Here is a 22,269-nt window from a genome sequence, read left to right as displayed (position 1 = left end):
ACAGTGTTACACAAAGATATGTCAGACTGGTCTGTAGTGTTGGTCCAGTCTTAATTCTGCTCCGATCAGTCTAATGTTAGTCAGATCACTTCACTAAAATAAAGACTGACTTATTACCACCTTTGTCTCCAGACTAACTCAGGTCTAAGACACAATGAACAGTAGCACCCAACAACAAGAAACCAGGAAAACATGGCTCATAATTTGTGGTTTTCTAACATTGTTATAGAGAGAGCAAAGAGAAGGAAAAGTGTTTTAGACCAAATCAGATTTTTCTTTTTATTGTTTCATCCTCAAGTAAAACGTCCTTGTAACTGTTGAAGTCTTCCAGTAGACAAACCGGTACCTGAGAGCCGTCAGCAGCAGCTTTATGATGAGGTAACTGTGTGTTCCCTCACCTCAGTGTTTTTATCAGGGACAGTGAGACTTCTTACCTCCTGTAAGAAATCAGCCCACAGTTCGTCCGTGAGCAGCTCATTGCGACAAAGCATCAACCTCTGAGGCTGACAAATGAAGCCAACACTGAAGAACCAAAACCTGCAGTTTCTCTAACGAACCACTAGAGTCTGGCTCCAACAGTGAGTCAATCCCCATAGACTCCCATGTTAAATGTCCAACTTTACAGCAGAAATAAACATGTTTACAGCCTGGTACAAAAACAGTTTGGTCTCTAGAGCTAATTTCTTCCTTCATGACACCTGTTTATATAACTCACCTGTTTACATTTTATTAAGGCTTAAGTTATCTAGTATTGAGGGTGTGCCTCTTTGAGTGACAGGTGGGTGAGCGTACGCAGTGGTCTGAACTCCACACACGCTCCCCCTCTTTGTCCATTTTTGGATTAGCTGGGAGTAGGGGCGGAAGTCAGTAACTGCCAAGAATGCGACGGTGGAGCAGCTCTTCAGAAACCTGTAGTTGGAGGCCACATCCATCTTTATTTACAGTCCTTGATTACGACCCATAGTAAGGTTTTATTGTCAGGTGACCACTAGCGGTCAAAGTGGTTATGACGGGACCACTTAAACAAGTGTTTATCATTGTTACCATGACAATGAAGGTCCGGTACACCTGCCATTGGTCTGCTCCTATGGCCCGTATCGGGGGATAGGAACCTGTATGAATGGTTTAAGTTGGAGGACTTCAACTTGATCTCCAGCTAACTGTTGTATCAATTCAGTATCAATTCAACTTAAATATAAATTACATTTCATAACTGACATCATCATCTTCTGTAGTGTTGGATGGACTGGCTGTAGGTGTGATGCATAGTGAGAGATTGATAGACTGACAACACTTCTGTCTCTGGAGCAGTTTGTCTTTATAAACCAAGGCACACACAACCCTTGTCTCTGTCTTGTGCCTATGCTTGTTTCCATGGTGACAGTTTGGAGATGTCAAACTTGGTTCTCACACTGGGGAATATGTATGACTGAAGGTGTGAGTGATATCACACCTTCAGTCATAATATGTGACATCATATGAACAACTCTTGCCCTGTCAAGAACAATTATAATGGAGAATGTGTGCGTGAGTAGTTGTTGGTTTGGCATGTGCTAACTGCTCCCCTGGTGGTTTTTGAAGTATCACCTGAGTCCTGGTCCGGATGTCAGGTTGTATCTATTGTAACTGTTCTGAGTTGTGTGGTAGAAGACAGAAAAGTAGCACTGCTCTTTCCTGGGTGTCACCTTTTACCTGTGATCAATGGGTCATTAGTCAAATTTAGCAAGTTAGAGCTGAGAGACCTGCTGGCCTGTGTGGTGTGGAAGAGCATGATCACACAGGAATTTGATGCTGCAGGTGGAGGTGTCTGCTGTGGAGAGTTTTTCAGCAAGTTCAAATGTCTGTGATTGTACTTCTGTTCATACATGTTTTTATGCCCCTGCGCTGGCGACAGTGAGAGCGAGAGGCATATGGTTTTTGAGGTTGTCTGTACATACGTCCGCCTGTCCCATTCTTATGGACACAATATCTCAGTAACACCGTGACAGAACTTCTTCAATTTGGCACAAAACGTTCACGTCAGTGTGACCTCCTCAACAAACATTTTTTAACCATTCTCAGACTTCACAGCAATTATGACAAAAAAAAATCACAGAAATGGTTCATATTTTCCTGTGACTGGATAAACAGGAGGTAACCTGAAAACTAGTCTGAGTGGAGGAGCAGAGGACCAGGAGCAGGTGATACTAGTTTTTATTACAGCAGCTGTAGCTGCTCCAGCCACACAGGTGTGAGCCTCATGTTTAGTCTTGAATCTAACTGTAGTGATATAACAGGGGTCTGTGTGGACCCTCGTGGCCCTGCACATGTGGAAACCATGAATTGGCCTTAATTCCAGGCTGTCTGCTGTTGTTTGTGAACCACAGCTCAAATGTGTTTAGTTTGTCTTTTGTTACCCTCTGCTGGACCTAACAGCTGCAACCACAGAAGTTTCTTTTTATTGTTGGCTACTGGGGAGCAACAAAAAGAAGCTGTGAACACATCACTGAGACATCATCACCTTTAGGTTGATATGTGGAGCTTGTGATCAGACACGTCACAGCAGTCACACAGTAACCTGATGACTGCTGTTTGTGGTGTGTTTCCGAGCAGGAAGTGTTCAGAGACAGAGACAGAGACCAGAGCAATGAAGATGAAACTCATCATCATCTACCGCACACTCATTTTACCTTGTCACACTGATAAACATGTCATAATTGGAAAATAGTGAATATCCATCGATAGAGCCACTGTATTTGTGACTGTTATGATTTAGATTTTTGTATATAAGAGGAAGGTGTTTCTTGAATCTCCTGGTTGGTGTTCAGTTCTGATATAATTGTATTTATGACACATTTACACATGTATAGAAAATGACGATCACTGCTGTCATAATGACTGTGCTAAACTTTAGCATACTCTGCAGTAAAAACCCTTCTATGATATTAACCACTATTGAGGTGTTTTGGTTTTGGGCTGCTCAATTAACTGAAAATATAATGAAATTGTTATAATGGCCAGTGCAATATCCATAATCACAGAGCTGCAGGTTTGTTTTTTTGATAAAGGTAAAATGTGTCACATTGTTGAACATTGTTCGCACTATAAGTGTTGTGGTGCTACAGAGTCGCCCCCAGCCTACAAGTCATATTCTCCAGATGTAAAGGAAATGTTGTTTGGTACAAGACCAACAAATAATCACAATTATCATCATTTTTATATTATTTCAAATGAAATGAAAAAATGACCATTACAGCTTAAACTGTATATCGTAATATCTCCCAAAATAATCACAATAGGGATTTATTTTGCCATATCGTGCATCCCTAATATTGTTTTTTTGATAAGTCCTCAAAGTGTGACTCCAGGATACCCGTCTGTCTGTCTCTCTGGTAAGGCCCCGACTAATGCAGCCTCTTTTTTTTTTTTTCACCCTGGGCTGTTTCCAGTCACTGAAGCTGGTGTTCTTCATCAGACCTGCTTGTTGAATCATCGTTCTCTGACATTCGAGGTTTCTGGTCCAACAATATTTAAAGAGACTGGTTTGTTCAGGGGAGAAAGTACACAGGGTCTGAACTTCTCTCTTTCTCTTTCTGTACTTGTCTGAAACAAGCGCTGTTATCTCTGAATTTAAACGATTAACTGAGGCCCCCATACATTGCACCATGTTCCTGATCCAAGCACCAATAGTAGGTACAACCATTTTCTTCCAGTTTAGAGCTATCACTCGTTTTGCCTGCGGTTCATTTGGATGAATTGCCCAGCCCAACTGTGTGATTATTCTAAAAATAGTTTTTCCTCCTCATTGTCAGCAGAAACAGAAATATGCTCTGTGGTCATCTCTGATGAATCACAACAAAATGTTGTATTTTTAATTCACATTGATCAGTCTGTTTCCTCTCCTACACCTGAAGAAGTGTCAGCTGTGGAACTCTCACTGAGATTCTTCATCATCATCATCAGCAGCAGCAGCAGCAGCAGCAGAGCTCAGAGGCCAGTTTCACAAAGATATGTCAGACTGGTCTGTAGTGTTGGTCCAGTCTTAATTCTGCTCCGATCAGTCTAATGTTAGTCAGATCACTTCACTAAAATAAAGACTGACTTATTACCACCTTGTCTCCAGACTAACTCAGGTCTAAGACCAATGAACAGTAGCACCCAACAACAAGAAACAGGAAAACATGGCTCATAATTTGTGGTTTTCTAACATTGTTATAGAGAGAGCAAAGAGAAGGGAAAGTGTTTTTAGACCAAATCAGATTTTTCTTTTTATTGTTTCACTCCTCAAGTAAAACGTCCTTGTAACTGTTGAAGTCTTCCAGTAGACAAACTGGTTCCTGAGAGCCGTCAGCAGCAGCTTTATGATGAGTCACTGTGTTTCCCTCACCTCAGTGTTTTTATCAGGGACAGTGAGACTTCTTACCTCCTGTAAGAAATCAGCCCACAGTTCGTCCGTGCAGCAGCTCATTGCGACAAAGCATCAACCTCTGAGGCTGACAAATGAAGCCAACACTGAAGAACCAAAACCTGCAGTTCCTCTAACGACCACTAGAGTCTGGCTCCAACAGTGAGTCAATCCCCATAGACTCCCATGTTAAAATGTCCAACTTTACAGCAGAAATAAACATGTTTACAGCCTGGTACAAAAACAGTTTTGGTCTCTAGAGCTAATTTCTTCCTTCATGACACCTGTTTATATAACTCACCTGTTTACATTTTATTAAGGCTTAAAGTTATCTAGTATTGAGGGTGTGGCCTCTTTGAGTGACAGGTGGGTGAGCGTACGCAGTGGGTCTGAACTCCACACACGCTCCACCTCTTTGTCCATTTTTGGATTAGCTGGGAGTTAGGGGCGGAGTCAGTAACTGCCAAGAATGCGACGGTGGAGCAGCTCTTCAGAAACCTGTAGTTGGAGGCCACATCCATCTTTATTTACAGTCCTTGATTACGACCCATAGTAAGGTTTTATTGTCAGGTGACCACTAGCGGTCATAGTGGTTATGACGGGACCACTTAAACAAGTGTTTATCATTGTTACCATGACAATGAAGGTCCGGTACACCTGCCATTGGTCTGCTCCTATGGCCCGTATCGGGGGATAGGAACCTGTATGATGGTTTAAGTTGGAGGACTTCAACTTGATCTCCAGCTAACTGTTGTATCAATTCAGTATCAATTCAACTTAAATATAAATTACATTTCATAACTGACACTCATCATCTTCTGTAGTGTTGGATGGACTGGCTGTAGGTGTGATGCATAGTGAGAGATTGATAGACTGACAACACTTCTGTCTCTGGAGCAGTTTGTCTTTATAAACCAAGGCACACAACAACCTTTGTCTCTGTCTTGTGCCTATGCTGTTTCCATGGTGACAGTTTGGAGATGTCAAACTTGGTTCTCACTGGGGAATAGTGATGACTGAAGGTGTGAGTGATATCACACCTTCAGTCATATATGTGACATCATATGAACAACTCTTGCCCTGTCAAAGACAATTATAATGGAGAATGTGTGCGTGAGTAGTTGTTGGTTTGGCATGTGCTAACTGCTCCCCTGGTGGTTTTTGAAGTATCACCTGAGTCCTGGTCCGGATGTCAGGTTGTATCTATTGTAACTGTTCTGAGTTGTGTGGTAGAAGACAGAAAGTAGCACTGCTCTTTCCTGGGTGTCACCTTTTACCTGTGATCAATGGGTCATTAGTCAAATTAGCAAGTTAGAGCTGAGAGACCTGCTGGCCTGTGTGGTGTGGAAGAGCATGATCACACAGGAATTTGATGCTGCAGGTGGAGGTGTCTGCTGTGGAGATTTTCAGCAAGTTCAAATGTCTGTGATTGTACTTCTGTTCCATACATGTTTTTATGCCCCTGCGCTGGCGACAGTGAGAGCGAGAGGCATATGGTTTTTGAGGTTGTCTGTACATACGTCCGCCTGTCCCATTCTTATGGACACAATATCTCAGTAACACCGTGACAGAACTTCTTCAAATTTGGCACAAACGTTCACGTCAGTGTGACCTCCTCACAAAACATTTTTTAACCATTACTCCAGACTTCACAGCAATTATGACAAAAAAAAATCACAGAAATGGTTCATATTTTCTGTGACTGGATAAACAGGGAGGTAACCTGAAACTAGTCTGAGTGGAGGAGGCAGAGGACCAGGAGCAGGTGATACTAGTTTTTATTACAGCAGCTGTAGCTGCTCCAGCCACACAGGTGTGAGCCTCATGTGGAGGAGCCTCATGGTTCAGGGGATGTGAGGTGACCATATGAGTTACTCAGACCAGTGTAAACAAAGTTTTCTTATGTTTCTATGATGAGATGGGATGTAAAAAGTAAGGTCAGGAAGACAATCTAAATAATACAACGCTGTATGTTAAGGTTTCACTGATCAGGTGATTTGTTAGTTTCTAAAATATCCATCAGTCTGAATTTTTGTACGGGCCATCTGACATTTTAAAAAATGTATTTATTGATTATCTTTATTTTATTCTCATGTAAATTTTGTGAGAAGCTGCTGCACCTGTTAGATCATAATGCTTTTAACATTCACACTATTTTTTTTTTATATGATTCTCTTGTTTATACCTGCAGTGCATTTGGAATTTATCCAATCAAACTTTTCAATCAGACTTTTAGTCTTGAATCTAACTGTAGTGATATAACAGGGGTCTGTGTGGACCCTCGTGGCCCTGCACATGTGGAAACCATGAATTGGCCTTAATTCCAGGCTGTCTGCTGTTGTTTGTGAACCACAGCTCAAATGTGTTTAGTTTGTCTGTTGTTACCCTGCTGGACCTAACAGCTGCAACAACAGAGTTTCTTTTTATTGTTGGCTACTGGGGAGCAACAAAAAGAAGCTGTGAACACATCACTGAGACATCATCACCTTTAGGTTGATATGTGGAGCTTGTGATCAGACACGTCCAGCAGTCACACAGTAACCTGATGACTGCTGTTTGTGGTGTTTCCGAGCAGGAAGTGTTCAGAGACAGAGACAGAGACCAGAGCAATGAAGATGAAACTCATCATCACTACCGCACACTCATTTTACCTTGTCACACTGATAAACATGTCATAATTGGAAAATAGTGAATATCCATACGATAAGCCACTGTATTTGTGACTGTATGATTTAGATTTTTGTATATAAGAGGAAGGTGTTCTTGAACTCCTGGTCTGGTGTTCAGTTCTGATATAATTGTATTTATGACACATTTACACATGTATAGAAATGACGATCACTGCTGTCATAATGACTGTGCTAACTTTACATAACTCTGCAGTAAAAACCCTTCTATGTATTAAACCACTATGAGGTGTTTTGGTTTGGGCTGCTCAATTAACTGAAATATAATTGAAATTGTTATATGGCCAAGTGCAATATCCAAATCACAGGAGCTGCAGGTTTGTTTTTTTGATAAAGGTAAAATGTGTCACATTGTTGAACATTGTTCGCACTATAAGTGTTGTGGTGCTACAGAGTCGCCCCCAGCCTACAAGTCATATTCTCCAGATGTAAAGGAACATGTTGTTTGGTACAAGACCAACAAAAACCACATTATCATAATTTTTATATTATTTCGAATGAAATGAAGAAATGACCATTACATCTTAAACTGTATATCATAATATCTCCCAAAATAATCACAATAGGATTTATTTTGCATATCGTGCATCCCTAATATTGTTTTTTTGATAAGTCCTCAAAGTGGACTCCAGGATCCCGTCTGTCTGTCTCTCTGGTAGGGCCCCGACTAATGCAGCCTCTTTTTTTTTCACCCTGGGCTGTTTCCAGTCACTGAAGCTGGTGTTCTTCATCAGACCTGCTTGTTGAATCATCGTCTCTGACATTCGAGGTTTCTGGGTCCAACAATATTTAAAGAGACTGGTTTGTTCAGGGGAGAAAGTACACAGGGTCTGAACTTCTCTCTTTCTCTTTTCTGTCACTTGTCTGAAAACAAGCACTGTTATCTCTGAATTTAAACGATTACTGAGGCCCCCATACATTGCACCATGTTCCTGATCCAAGCACCAATAGTAGGTACAACCGTTTTCTTCCAGTTTAGAGCTATCACTCGTTTTGCCTGCGGTTTACCAAAATCAAGAAATCTGTATTCTTTGGTTCTCAACGTGAGATTTGTTGGATACAAGTGTAGCAATACCATGTTGGAGACAAAATGATCATGATTATATTGATCACGTCCCTCCAGAATTTCTTTATTTTGTCACACTCAATAACTTCATTACATTAAAAGCATATTTTGGGTATATTATTATTATATTTATTCATAATTGACAGGGATTGCATGAATCCACATCAACCAATTATATGGAAGTAACTTTAAGTTGGTGTTGGATGGCCTCTTTTAAATCTGCCCTCCATGCATTAAGTTGGGATGTGGAGAATTCATTTGAAACACATGCAAGCCATTTAAATGTTAATGAGATCAAACCATTGCCATTGCAGTTCTTGGTAACACTTTCTTCCAAGGTTGAAAGTGCTGGAAAGAAATGTTTTAGTGGAATGTTATATGTTAGAGAGATGTCCTCAAAAGTCATTAGAACCTTTTCTTTGTAAAGGTCAGATACTTTACTTAGTCCTCTCTTTGTCCATAGGTGGAATCCAGCATCCAGTCTACCTGGGTTAACAAAGCATTGTCCCAAATTCAACTAAGTTGTGACAAGGAGTTAGATATATTCATATACTGTATGTCTTTACCTCATACCATATATTGATACAGATACAAATGTAGTGGTATCTGAGAGGAGATAGACACTATATCCATCCATGGTGGCCCAGACCAGGCAGACCCTCCTGTGGTCAGTGTACAGCAGAACTTGGAAGTTGGATGTAAATAAGGTTAGATAATGACGATCACATGTTAATGTCAGTAAAATCCTGTGCTTCAGTATGAACTCTGGCTATCTGTGGTGAGGACCACTGAAACGCACATCAGACATCAGTGCTGCTGCCCTCCTTTGTGTTCAGATTCCAGCTCATCCCAGTTCAGACTCGCTGTGTCCCTTCAGCCGTCCTCCATCACTTCATTATGCACCCCCTCACATACGCCACCCCATCCCTCCCAGGCATATGAAGATGCAGGCTTGTGTAACTCCCATACACTAAACCAGTTTCATCCAGTTCACGAGGTGTTGCCAAGAAACCATGTGTGTATGTGTGCGTTTCTGTGCGTGTGTGAATAGCCAGGGTTCCCTTTGCTGTGTGAAAGCAGATAACTGGAATTTTCCTGTTCTTGCTGCCAGTATTACATAAGAGAGAGGGGAGAGAGGACAGCCGAGCTCCTGTGTGCTTCACTCTGCTCAGTTTTCTCTTCCACTTCTTCTTTTGTCATGAAGTAATATTAATAACCACAGTGTCTTCATTTTTCAAATTTAAACCAAACCTTTTTTTGTAATTATTTTTTGGGGCATTTTGCCTTTAATTCAATAGTTGCAGTGAGAGAGAGAGAGAGACAGGAAAGCTGGGAAGAGAGAGGGGGGATGACATGCGATAAAAGGGCTTGAACCTGAGCTGCTGCAGTTAGGACTAAGACTTCATAGTACATGCTCTGCAGGTGAGCCACCAGGGCACCCCCCACATGATTAATTTTGCAGCAACATTGTTCTGGCTCCTTTGATTAACAAGTAAATAAACCGGTGGACTGCCAAAAAATCTATACAGTTCTTACCGTCCTTCTCTGTACGCCTGTCACTCAGGGTGCAAATTGATGCATGCTGTGTGTGTGCTCCAGGACTGTGCTCACTCAAATACCTGTCGAACCTCACCTTGACCCCTGATCACATGGGCTGCCTCATGTCAACATCTTCTCCACATTGATGCACCAGTGTCTGAAATCAGAAAGTCACTGTTTAGATTGATCACACATGACCAGACATCACCGGCTGATGCAGGCTCTGATGTGAGCACATCAGAAAGCAAAGTCGTAGATGGAACATATAACAGCAGGCGTCTGGCTACTAATGTTGTTAGATGATCATATTTGGTGGAATGTAGGTTGTGACATAGAATGACCACAATTCAATGTCAGGTCAACGTATAATGCCAAGGTTAATATGACATTGAATAACTGTGGACATTCACAAGTCACCTGTGCTTTAGTTTGAGGGTGTGTAACTAAAATTGTGAGGTTGGGAGGTTGTACTGTGCAATCACAGAGGCTAATGCTAAGCTAACTGCTGGATGCTCAATAAATCCTTGTAGTTGCTGCTTGTCACACTGTAGTGTTTCGACATGTGTTAAATAGAAAGTGTGTGTGTGCGTGCCTGCATGCGTGCATGCGTGTGTGTATGTAAAGAGTAATGAGTAACTTCCTGTATCTCTCTCTCCTCCTGCAGGTGACCAGGAGAAGTTAGACCGTGAAGGCAGGTGCTGCCTCTGTCTCGCTCTCCTTCCTGTCTGTTGACAGTGTTGTCATGGCGTCCTCCTTGATCAGCCGTCAGCTCGCTCTCTCCCTACAGAAGAACTTGTGGCTCAGTGCACCAGGTAAAATCCACGACGCTTCGTTTACATCAGGTCCTTTTATATCCAATCAGTTTGTACTGTTTCACCAGGTGATGACATGTTGTTTTGTAGATTAACCCAGAAGAGCACTGTTGTTTTGCCCGTTGGACACTTTGAACTTTAACTACGTGTTTTAGTTAGAAAAAGTTAGAAGCTGTTAAGATCTACTGTGAGACCTTGTTTGGCAGGTGAATAAAGTTGCAGCAGAGGCTGAGAGATCAGATCACCGTGCCTCACTGTAATATAGCAGCTAGTCCTGCTGCACCTGCACCACCCTGTGAGAGGTGTGTGTGTGTGTGCGCTCGCGTGCATCTGATTTCAAACTTTACTTCCAAGTCAACGTGTTTGTCGTCTTTGATCAGTTGTCTCTTGAATATCTCCACTGCATGTGAAGTAGTGCGTAGTGTCATGATGTTGTCAGGGATGAAGAAGATGAAACCATGTTATAGTGAAAACAGAGGAACTTTATACAACCAGTGTAAATGTTTGACTGACCTCCAGCAGGATGTGGTTATCGGTAAATGTGTGCATGCTCCTCAGAGAGCGGTGACTGAGTGATGTCTCAAAGGTCCTCTCTCTCTCTCCTGTCAATCATCAATGGGCTCAATCTGTTTGGCTCAGAGTAACTACTTCATTTGGGGGACACTGTTCATCAGGATCCACAGTCTCAGAGTGACTGGACAAAATCCTCTCAGTGACGCACATGTTCCTACGTTTAGGCAAGAGCTTAACAACGCATACTCATTTACACACAGAACAATAAATGACCAAGTAATAAATGAAAATAATAAAAATAAGACAATAATAAACTGAAGACTGGAAAGAAAATATAACAATAAAGTGATAAAGATAAAATAATAAAATGCTAAAACAGAAGACACATATGTATTAAAGTGAGTAAAACCAGAAATATAAGACAAGATACTAAAAATCTAATAAAAACGAAGACAAAATTATAAAAAATAAAATGATAAAATGTTTTTTTTTTTGCATATTGTTCAGTAACAACATGACTTCACCTGTAGCCTACCGGGAGGCGGAGGTCAAACAGTCTGAGGGAAGAGAGATGGTGTGTTATTGATGAGCTTATTAAAAGACACCAGTTTGATAAAGTTAGGATCCTCAGAACACACAGCAGAAACCTGCAGCTGTGCAACCGTCACGCTCATGTCACAACCAGAGAGTTTGGCAGCTGAGAACGCACTAAAACTTTTATTTGTCACGTGCTTTTGATTTATTTGTTTAATAAATGATAAAGGGTTTGATCCGACCCTGCACCTTCACCTGAATTACAACAGGTGTGATAATCATTATGTGCTGTCTTTTAAATTATAGTGGGGCTATAACATTTCAGACCTGCTTTTATCGTGACAGTGTATTTCCTAAGACTGCTGTGCATAAATGTAAATGCCTCTGTGACTTAAGCTGTGTTCATTATATTTTTACATAGACAGCCTTGGTTAATGCTGTAGTCAAACCTGTTGGTGGGGAGTGTGGTCCAGGAATCTGGAAATATATAGTAGTATATAGTTATAGTTATATTTAGGGCTAAACAATTAATTGAAATATAATCGAAATCACAATTTGCCCAAATGCAATATCCTAATCAGAGGAGCAACCCTAACCCTAACCCTAACCCTAACCCTAAGCTACAAAGGTTTGATAAAGGTAAAATGTGTCACAACTAACAGACCATAAATGAAGCACTGTGGTGCTACAGAGACGCCCTGACCTACAAATCATATTCTACAGATGTTAAGGAACATGTTTGTTTGGTACCCAAGACCTAACAAAAATCACATCATCGTTTTCCATATACTTTATTTTACTTAATTCAAATTACCAATCCCACTTAAATCGTGACTCGTATCCCAATATTAGTTCAGCCCTAATTAAATTGGCAAAAATGGTTCTTCATCAAGACCTTAACAGATTTTTTAAAACTTCCTCCCCACACGTTTTAAACTCTGTAAAAATCTTCTGCTATGATTCATATTTTGTCTAACATGGTTTTCACTCATAAACTTCGGGCTGAATCTCCTCTCACTTCCTGATTGAGGAAACATCAGAGAGACTCAGCCACATGTTTGAGCCTCAGTCAGACCCAGACTCAGAGGAGGAGTCTGTTGAGACCAGAACCAGAGACTAGCAGACGGATCAGAACGGTTAGCGTAGTTAGCATCTTTTATCTGTTTATGTTGTTTGTTAGCTTGTAACTGAGAGTGGCTCACACAATGTAAGTGGTTGTGCTAATGCTAACTCTCTCTCCGTGTACTGACAAGGTTTCAGGTTGATTTAGCCCCGCCCCCGTCCCCACAAGTTGACAGGATTGGTTCATTAGGTTTGTGGCGTATGAAACCCTGGCTGTCTGAATCTGTGTTTATGAGACTGTCACTGGTTCACTGCAGGTCAAGGTGGAAACACTCAGTCATGGTGTTGATGATTATTTCACTCATCATATGTCTATATTATGTAAAAACATCGTATAAATGTTAACAAGGTGAAACACTTAGTTTTCATCAGAGGGTCTTTAATAAAAATAAAAAGTTAATCCTTAACTGTTGTGTCCAGAGGAAGATACCAGTCAATGCTGGATCTCATCACTGCAGGTGACCTAAGTTAACCTCTGCCTCCACCAATCAAAAGCAGTTTCCTAATGTAAGTTCAGTTAAGTCATAAACCTGAAAGGAGAAGCTGTGACCGCAGCCTGTTATCAGCCTCTCTGTGGTGGTTGTCAGTGTTCACTTCAGCTGATGAGTCAGTGGTTTCACAAACAGGATCAAACTCCAGGTCAAAGAAGAAAAACACAGACAGAGTTTGTTCACTCAGTGACAGTGAGGATGAAACTCATCAGGATCCTATCAGCGCAATACATGACTTTGTTTTGTTCCTGTATATCTACTGTGGATGACGACATGGTGTTTGAGACTTTAATATGGAACTGAGCACAGTTGTTCAGTTACCTGGAGACAGCGACTGTGTTCTCCTGTACTGACTGCCGGCGTGGAGCCACAGTTGTGCCAGCAAACATCCCAGTTGAGCTGTGGGCAGGTTGTCAGAGAGAAGAGACAGGCACAAGACACTATGTCTTCTCTTCATTATCATGGGCAACGTAAGGTCATTTACCCACAAAGTACATGAACTAACAGGACTTCAGGAAGTGTAGTGTTCTCTGCTTCACTGAGACATGGCTGACATCTGACCTTTCACCCCTTCATACTCATACACCGATGGCAGCAAGCTGAGGATTGGACCATCAACTCGTGTCTGCGATGTTTTTGAGCAGATGCATCAGCTACAGCCTCCGAGCCACTGTAGGTACACTGCAGCCCCTTAATGCAGAAGCCTAGCTCCAGCTGTACCACCCCCCCGAGGTGTAAATGTAAGGGCAGGGCTGGAGCAGATCGAGTCGGGGAGGTGGTGACGGCAGACAACTAAAGATGTTATCTTGACTTCTTCAGCTCGTACTCAGTGTGGAATGGTTTTGATGAACAGAACAGAAATGATGAAGATCCAAGATTCATTTGAGCCGGTCTAGTCACAGTACCTGTGAGGTTTCAGTGTTAATTAGACTCACTGACAGTCTCAGGTGAAGGTCTCATGTGGGAGCAGCAGACTGATTCAGAGTTTCACTGATGAAGACATGAAGTCCTTGTTCTCCTCTCAGGAGCTGACGTGATGGTGATGTGTGTTTTCACCCATCACTTACTGTAACTGCAAGACTCTATATGACACTGTAGACAGTCTGCTTCAGTTCACTGCTATACAGGCTGGGTTTGTGTGTGTGTGTGTGTGTGTGTGTGTGTGTGTGTGTGTGTGTGTGTGTGTGTGTGTGTGTGTGTGTGTGTGTGTGTGTGTGTGTGTGTGTGGATTAAAAAAATGTGGTTGAGGAGGTTGACAGATGTATAAAGGATGTAGCATCCAGTCATTCTACTCACTTTTATTGATTGGACTGAATCAGCCTCCATCAGAAGTCAAATAAAAGAAGAGCTGAGGCCAGTAGAGGAAAACCCACCTGCACACTGTCTGACTTGCAACAAAGAATTTGATGCAACGTTTTGGTCCCACACCTTCATCAGGCAAACGGTTTTCCAACAATAAGGAGCCATCTCAAACAGGAGTGGCTGAGTCGGCAGCCAATCTCCTTACCCCATGTGAAGTGGAAGATAACAATAAACTGATATCAACTCAGTATGTAACAGTTAACAGTTCAATACGTAGAGGAAACTCCACATAAATTGAACAGGTAAGTTAATAAAAATATAATTCGTAAATATGAATGTGTTCCAGTCCTCTACAATACACATCATATAAATATAATGTCCAGAGATTGGTGCAACATTAACACATTAAATTGCATTAACATTAAATCAGGTTACATGAGAATTGAACCAGAAGGATTTCTCCTGTTGTTGTAATTGATGACCATCTTCACGAAAGACTCGCCCCTACTTCCTGTTCTTCCTGCGAGCTCACAGTCTGTATGTGAAGTGATGTACACTTATTGATCCGAGCAGTTGACACGAATGAGCAGGAAAACTACAGGGAGACTGTTGGTCAGATTGTGACTGTGGTTGTAGCAGATATTTAAATCTCTGTGTGTGAGAGGGTCTGGTCTGAGCAGAATCTCCTCAGCAGCTTCAAACAGCTCCTTCACTGTTTAAAGTTAGTTTAGTTTCAGACAGATGATTACAGATGAGTTATAGTGATCTTAGAAGGCGTCACAGAGCCTTTCTCTCTCTGTGTTGAATGCTGTGTTGCTGCCGTCTTTCATCTGACCACATTCAGAAACATGACAGGACCTGGTCAGACAGCTGTTGTGACCTCTACAGAACAGTCGGCAGGTTGCTGGTGTTCACACAGCAGACCAGCAAACCGCCATCAGACAGTAAAGAGGAGCAGCTGTGTGTGATACCTGTACCTGTTTCATTTCCCACAGCTGCTGAGAACAGGTGACGTTTTCTAAATGAGCTGCAGAGTCAGAGTTCACCTGTGCGCATACCTGTGGTCAGACACCTGGTCCAGATGTTAACATGTCACCTAGTTTCAACTGGACTACTGCAGCTAAACTACATTATCAGAACCTGGAGGAAAGACTGATCCAGAATCCTGAAACCAGAACTTGATGTTCACGTGTGCAGATGTTAGTGAGCGAGTGAACACAATCTCTCTCTCTCTCTCTCTCTCTCTCTCTCTCTCTCTCTCTGTGTGTTGATGATTTATTGTCTTGTCTCTTCCAGGATGCAGATACATCAGTAAAGCAGCACCACAGACCCAGGTGGACTTTGACTATGATGGACCCTCCATGAAAACTTCAGTTCCTGGGCCACGATCGCATGTAAGACACACACACACACACACACACACACACACACACACATATAAAACTTGTCTTCACAGCGATAGAAAAACAAGAACACACAAACACAAAGATGATTGATAATACAAACATGTTTTCACTGAGCATCAATAACAATATTTATTTCAATCTGTAGGAGCTGACAAAACAACTGGGAGAAATCCCGGTGAGCTGACGTGTGTGTGTGTGTGTGTGTGAGAGAGAGAGAGAGAGAGAGAGAAAGAGAGAGAGAGAGTGTGTACGTGTGTAGCATGTCTATACTGATTTTTTTTAAACGTGTTGCCAGTAGACAACTTTGCCTTTCTGTTGTTTCCTCCTGGTGTGTCACATGGTTAAAACTCAGCGCCTACTGACCAATATTGTGTGAAAAGGCTTTTATACAGTTGCACTATCACTGCCTGTAGTGTGCCCATCAGGTTTGGTTGGAGGGCTTGAATAAGCAGGTCGAGGCTGATTAAAAAAGAGTCGTACACTGCAGAAGAGATAGTCATGGCAACCTCCCAGGGTTATAGCAACGTCAGAGCATCGCAACCAAAAAGGGGTGAAAATTAGCATGTGCACCTGGGTGTCATGTTTCATCACTGCTGGTCAGAGCTGGAGCTGATAAATACTGAGACTCCTGCAGAGTCATTTGACCTGGGACTAAAGATTGTACCTGTTCACACTGAAGACAGAAGACAGATGTTAGTGGATTTTTTGTCGAGTGTATAATGTATAACAAAGCCTGTGTGTGTGTGTGTGTGTGTGTGTGTGTGTGTGTGTGTGTGTGGCCAGATGGAATCTCCAATTATATTAACTCAGTGAACTAGTTAAATAAACCCTGCAGCGTTAATGCTGTTCCACATACAGTAGCTCTGTCCACTGCAATGGAATCTGCAGTAGGCTTGTCTCTTCACAACTGATAAGTGTGTGTGTGTGTGTGTGTGTGTTTGTATGTGTGTGTGTGTGTGTGTGTATGTGTGTACACTGACATGCAAATGTTTGTAAAACCATGTCTCACAAATGTTTTTGTATAAAACATTTGCATGTGTTGCTGTGACGTTTTCCACTTACGTATGACACACAGGGTTTAATCTCTCCTTAGCTGCGGGGGTTACTTAGGGGGGAGTTGCACAGAAAAGTTTCCTTAGTTAAGGAAAAAGGTTGAGGCATTTACAGCAGTGAAAGAGATTTTACAGCAATAAAATTCTACTGTTTGGAGACTGTTGATTTGCTTCCATTAGCACTTATGATACTTGTTATCACTTTTGGGAAGCGGGTAACATTTAAGAAATCGCTATCTCATCCTCCTGTTGTTTTGATGGGACTTCACCATAGTGAACTTTCCTGGTATCTAAGGTGTTTTGTGCAGCAGTTTAACTGACTTTAAGTGATTCCGTTCAGACTAAGATAAGGAGAAAACCGGCCCCAGGTCCATAAACAACACTGGGTAGTGTCATTAACAATTAAACAATAATTTGATTGATAATTAATGTGACTTCGAGGCAGACACCACACGCTCTTTCACAACATAATCAGACACAAGGAGGATCAGTAATGATACGGACCGTCCAGAGAAATAAAGCTTAACTCCACTGAATACATCAGAACTCATGGTCTTTGAAATGACGGTTTCTCAGTTTGGAGTTGTTACAGTTTTCTGTTTTTGTTGTATGTTGGAGGAGGTTTGAGGTTTTATTATGTTTTAGTTTTAGAGCTGTTGTGATACAGAGACTAGTATCAGAAATGCCTCAGGTACTAAGATCCTGGATCAGGTATCAGCCACTACTTCAGTCTATGTACTGATCTGATAGCATGTAATTTATACTTTATATACTTCTATATACTTCTTCTTCTCTCCTCTAAAACAGTAGTCTACACAAGAAGTTGCGCTGTACAGCCACCGGCAGCTACCGTTTTTGAGCAGCGAAGAAGGATTGATTTCCTATAAATAGTGTTAACATTAGCCGTTAGCAAATCAGCATTTATCAACATGCTACACCGGAGAGTCCCGCAGGTAAAAAGGCCACGTGTACAGTAAGAAGGCTTTAAACTGGAGGGGTGGCACCAGTGTAGGAAGGGTTATTTATTCCTAGATTTATTTTTTATGACTGACAATCAAATTAGATAATAAAAGAACTATTCTATAACATGTATATATCTGTTCATGTTTTACAAGGGTTTAACCTGAGCCTTACAACAATGACAGCAATCACATACATACAGGGTCAGTAATATACAGCTGTTGGTTTTTATAAAAATTGAATGCAGTGGTATTGCACCAGTACTCTGTATCAGCTGATACACAGGTTCAGGTATCAGGAGGAGAAAACAGTATGTGAACATCTCTAGTTTTGGTCCTTGATGATTGTACCTGCTGCTGTTACTCTGGACTTTTAATCGTCACATACATTTGAATTCAGATAAATGAGTTGATCAGTACTCGACAGTCCTGCTGCACCCAGCAGAGCCGAAGACTCAGTGTCTGTTTCTACATGTGTTGACCGGACAACTCTTAGTTTGACTGTGACAGACTGTGTGTTTCTTTGAGCAAGGCTATGCCAACATAGAAGCAGATATTAAAATGATAATAACCTTTGTCACATGGCAGGTGTGATTGTTATGTGTGTAATTCCACTGTCTTCTGTTTGATCTTAAACCTCGTCTCTTCCCAGAACGTTGGTGCCATCAACTTCTTCTGTAACTATGAGGAGAGCAGGGGGAACTACCTGGTGGATGTGGATGGCAACCGCATGCTGGATGTCTACACCCAGATCTCCTCCATCCCCATTGGTTAGTGCCTGACATCCACACACAGCTACCTGTGCTGTAGGAGTGTGTAGTGTGGATACAACCCCGCGTTTTATATTCAGTATGTTCAGTGTTGACACATGGGTGGTTGTTTATTTCACCGGTGAACGAGCACCTCAAAGACGTCTGTGCACTGTTTTCCTGTCTTTGCCGTTCTTGCCATGTTAAATATATTTTAACAAACTGGGCCCACTTTCAAATATTTCTTTAGTGTTTTTTTTATTGTATTGGAGAACATGGAACTGCAGTTCTTCCAGAACGTTGGTGCCATCAAACTGCAGAGACGGTTTTCACTCACTGACATCGTTCCTTTCATGACATCTTCTTTGCACTTTCTCAATCAATGTCAGTCTGATCATTGAGTTTGGATTTTGTCAGATGTATTTGGTTTAGTTAGAGAGGATCGATGCTGCTCTGTCTGGATGGTCAATATGAAGCTATAGTCAGCAGAGACTGGAAAACGGGGGGAGCAGCTGTGGCTCCTGGTTCCAGCACCAGACCCTCTAAAGCTCAGTGACTGAGTGCGAAACATCCAGGCAGCAGCAGGAGACAGCTGTTTTCTGGTTCGAGTGCTCTCCGCAGGTCTGTGTCTGTACTCAGACAAAGATCATCTATTAAGTGAAGAAGCTGCACTCTCTAAAATAATGGTGGAGTGAGTTCTGTGGTTCCAACAGTACCGCCACAGTGATACGTCTTCTCTCTAGTGGATCTCATCAGCAGATCAGCTCATTGTTTGTGAACCAGGACCTAGAGGATCTGGATCAAGTAGCTTGTGAAAAATAAACTAGGACACTACAGCTGTGATTTCATTGTCAGATACAGATTTAAATATGAATATCAGATCAGACTTAGTATTGACAGAAAAAAAGACAGGGGTGGGAAGGGGTGGGGGATGGATCTGTCACGTGAGTCTGTCCTGGCAGTACAGAGTCTAACCTTTCTGGGGGAGAACAGTTTGATGGTCTTGTGGTTCTGGCCCGGATGCTGGTGATGGCAGTGATGTGAAGAGTGGGAGGAGTCTGTGATGGTGTTGAAGGCAGTGGGAGGAGTCTGTGATGTGTTCAAGGCAGTGGTGTGAACAGTGGGAGGAGTCTGTGATGGTGTTGCTGGTGCAGGTTTTGTGAGTGTCCTGAAAGGATGGTGGTGGTGGGGGGCGGGTAGCCAATGACCTTCTCTCCTGTTCCCATCACCCCCTGCAGGGCCACACGGTCAGAGGAGCCAAACCAAGCACTAATGCAGCTCTTCAGGATTCTTTGTATAGAGCCTGTATGCGGTGAGAGTTGGGGGAGGGGGCTGAGACGCTGTCGAGCTTTCTTGGCTGTGGAGGTGGAGCTGAATTACGTGCCATATGAACCCTAAGATATGTGGTGCTATGATCCATCTGTGCTGCAGAGTCACTGATCAGTTTGTTCCATCCGAAGTCAGTGATCATCTTTTCCTTCTTCGACGTTCAGAGACATTCAGATCATCCTCCTCCCATCTCTGAACGCAGCCCACAGACGTGATGGTGTTTGAGGAGCTGAGTTCAGCAGACCAGTCATGGGTCATCAGGGTGGAGAGCGCTGGACCCTGGGGGCCGTGGTTCTGATGGTGTTGGTCACAATCAGAATCAGATTTATTTGTCACTACCATAAAATGCATTTCAGCATTCATGGAAGCAAAATACTGTACTCCACCGGTCGGGGTGCAGGTCACATTAAAAAAAATAACAAGAGACACACACAAGAGACAGGAGGGAGTGCATAGTTGTGATGGCTTGTGGAAAAAAGCCATTGCCCATTCTGGTGGATCTTGCATGGATGCTCTGGAGCCTCCTCAGTGCTGGACAGAAGTCATGATTTTATTTTAAATCTTCTTATTTTACACACTTTAATAAGTGCAGATGGTCTGAAAGAAAACCCAGCGTGCACTGGTTTAACACCGACGCCACATGGAGAAACCAGTCGGACCACGATCTACCAGGACTTGATGGACCTCTACCACAGGCAGCAGGGTTATGTGACTGACAGAGGCAGCTGCAGGTTGGTTAGCCTCGCTAACTCTGCAGCTAATATTACTGTCATAAGGTAATTAGAGCCGGTGGAGACGCTAGCCTGGTTACATCTGCTGTTGTAGAGTCTTGACATGTTTGTACTGTGCAGAGGAGAGTTAGCATGCCGCTACCCTTCCATTAAGATCTGGATCATGCTCTGTGCCCTCAGAGTAAATCATGCATCAGCATATTTTACAGACACTAACACTGTCCAGCAGAAAAGAGAACTCCTACAGCTTCCTGTGTCTGCCCTGCCAAATAAGATCTTTCACAATAAAATAACTCAAGGTTTGGAAAATGCTCTAATATTATTTATAGTAGACATCCAGTCACTCTGTGGTGCAGAGACAAACCATGTGTGGTGAACATTATTTAATAAGTCAGTGGTCTCAGCTCCAGGCCTCGGGCCTCTCTGACAGAGGGTTCGTTGTAGCCAGGAACTCACACACTTCATTAATTCAGTAGTTAAAAGCCCTGAAAACTGTTCAGTCACAACACTTCACTTCTCAGAAAGATAGTGGATTCATTTCAGACCTCAGCAGGTCCAGCATTTCATTCCGTGTAATTCAGTTTACTCAGCTTTAATGGTTCCTGTCGAGGCTCAGTTTCTCGTCTGGTTTTTCTACAACAACAAGGATTTCAAGGATTTCTGAAACATCTCATTTGACAACTGATGCTCTTTAATGTTCGTAAATCAGAAAGTCCTGCAGAAGTGCACGTGTCACATCTCCTCTGTGTGTTTGTGTGAAACGTTGCTTTGGTGCATTCACATAAAGGAAGAAGGAGAAGTGCAGCACATGCAGCTTCCTCAGACTCAAACAAAGCTCAAAACACTTCCTGGATCTGACCCTGACCTCATGACTGGGACCAGGATGTTTCAGATCATGCAGAGATGATATGAAAGAGGGAACATCAGCCCCTTTCACACAGAGATCTGTTACACTGCTGTTAAGAAGACGCCTCATTATCCTGCCTGTGCATGTTGGCGTTCAGGAATCAGAGGTGTGACGTGTCTGTCCCACCGTGCTGGCTCTGTGAAAACCTCCACCGCTGACTTTTGTTCGTACCGTTTATACAGAAGAGAGAGGAGGCAGCGTTGCCTCTGAGTTGACATCACTCATATCAGAGACAGTTCCTGCGACCACACCGGCTAAACCACATTTCTTCACTTAAGGTCCCTAAATGTCAAAAAAAGTGAAGTACTTGCAGGCTTCACAGCTGCAAAGGAAATGATTGCAATTAGTTGGAAACCCCCGCACACTCTGACCAGAAGACAGTGGGTTCTAGCTTTTCTAGACGTTATTTATATGGAGTTATCAACAGCTGGTAGAAATGGGGCTGAAGAGGTGAATGTGAATATGTGGCTCTCAGCGGCTGAGGCAACGAAAGGCCTGTTGTGATTTCTGTATTTCTCACAATATCCTGTCTGCTACATACTTGACCCACATCCAATCTAACATCCTTCTCCTTAACATCATTATGTCTATGTCCATTTTTGTCAAAGTGGAAACATTTCAAAACATTTCACAACAAAAAAAGAAGAGAAAGAGGAGGAGGAAGAGGCCCAACATGCCGGCCTTGA

The 22,269-nt window shown here is 42.4% G+C and overlaps 1 protein-coding gene across 1 annotated transcript in view; it reads left to right on the top strand.

Moving 5' to 3' along the window:
• The window catches only part of abat (4-aminobutyrate aminotransferase), a 42,196-nt gene that overhangs the window by 5,700 nt on the left and 14,227 nt on the right, over positions 1–22,269 (top strand). Inside the window, exons 3-6 of the mRNA XM_022753693.1 lie at positions 10,341–10,488; positions 15,747–15,844; positions 16,002–16,031; positions 18,520–18,637. Coding sequence (XP_022609414.1) covers positions 10,419–10,488; positions 15,747–15,844; positions 16,002–16,031; positions 18,520–18,637 — 316 coding nt within the window. The 5' untranslated portion in view covers positions 10,341–10,418. The remainder of the gene's footprint in view (positions 1–10,340; positions 10,489–15,746; positions 15,845–16,001; positions 16,032–18,519; positions 18,638–22,269) is intronic.

This window comes from Seriola dumerili, unplaced genomic scaffold (genome assembly GCF_002260705.1).
Source record: "Seriola dumerili isolate Sdu_G_001 unplaced genomic scaffold, Sdu_1.0 BDQW01000192.1, whole genome shotgun sequence".
Classification (NCBI taxonomy): domain Eukaryota; kingdom Metazoa; phylum Chordata; class Actinopteri; order Carangiformes; family Carangidae; genus Seriola; species Seriola dumerili.
Note: the sequence above shows the minus strand (reverse complement) of the source record. Positions and strands in the feature narration are given on the sequence as shown.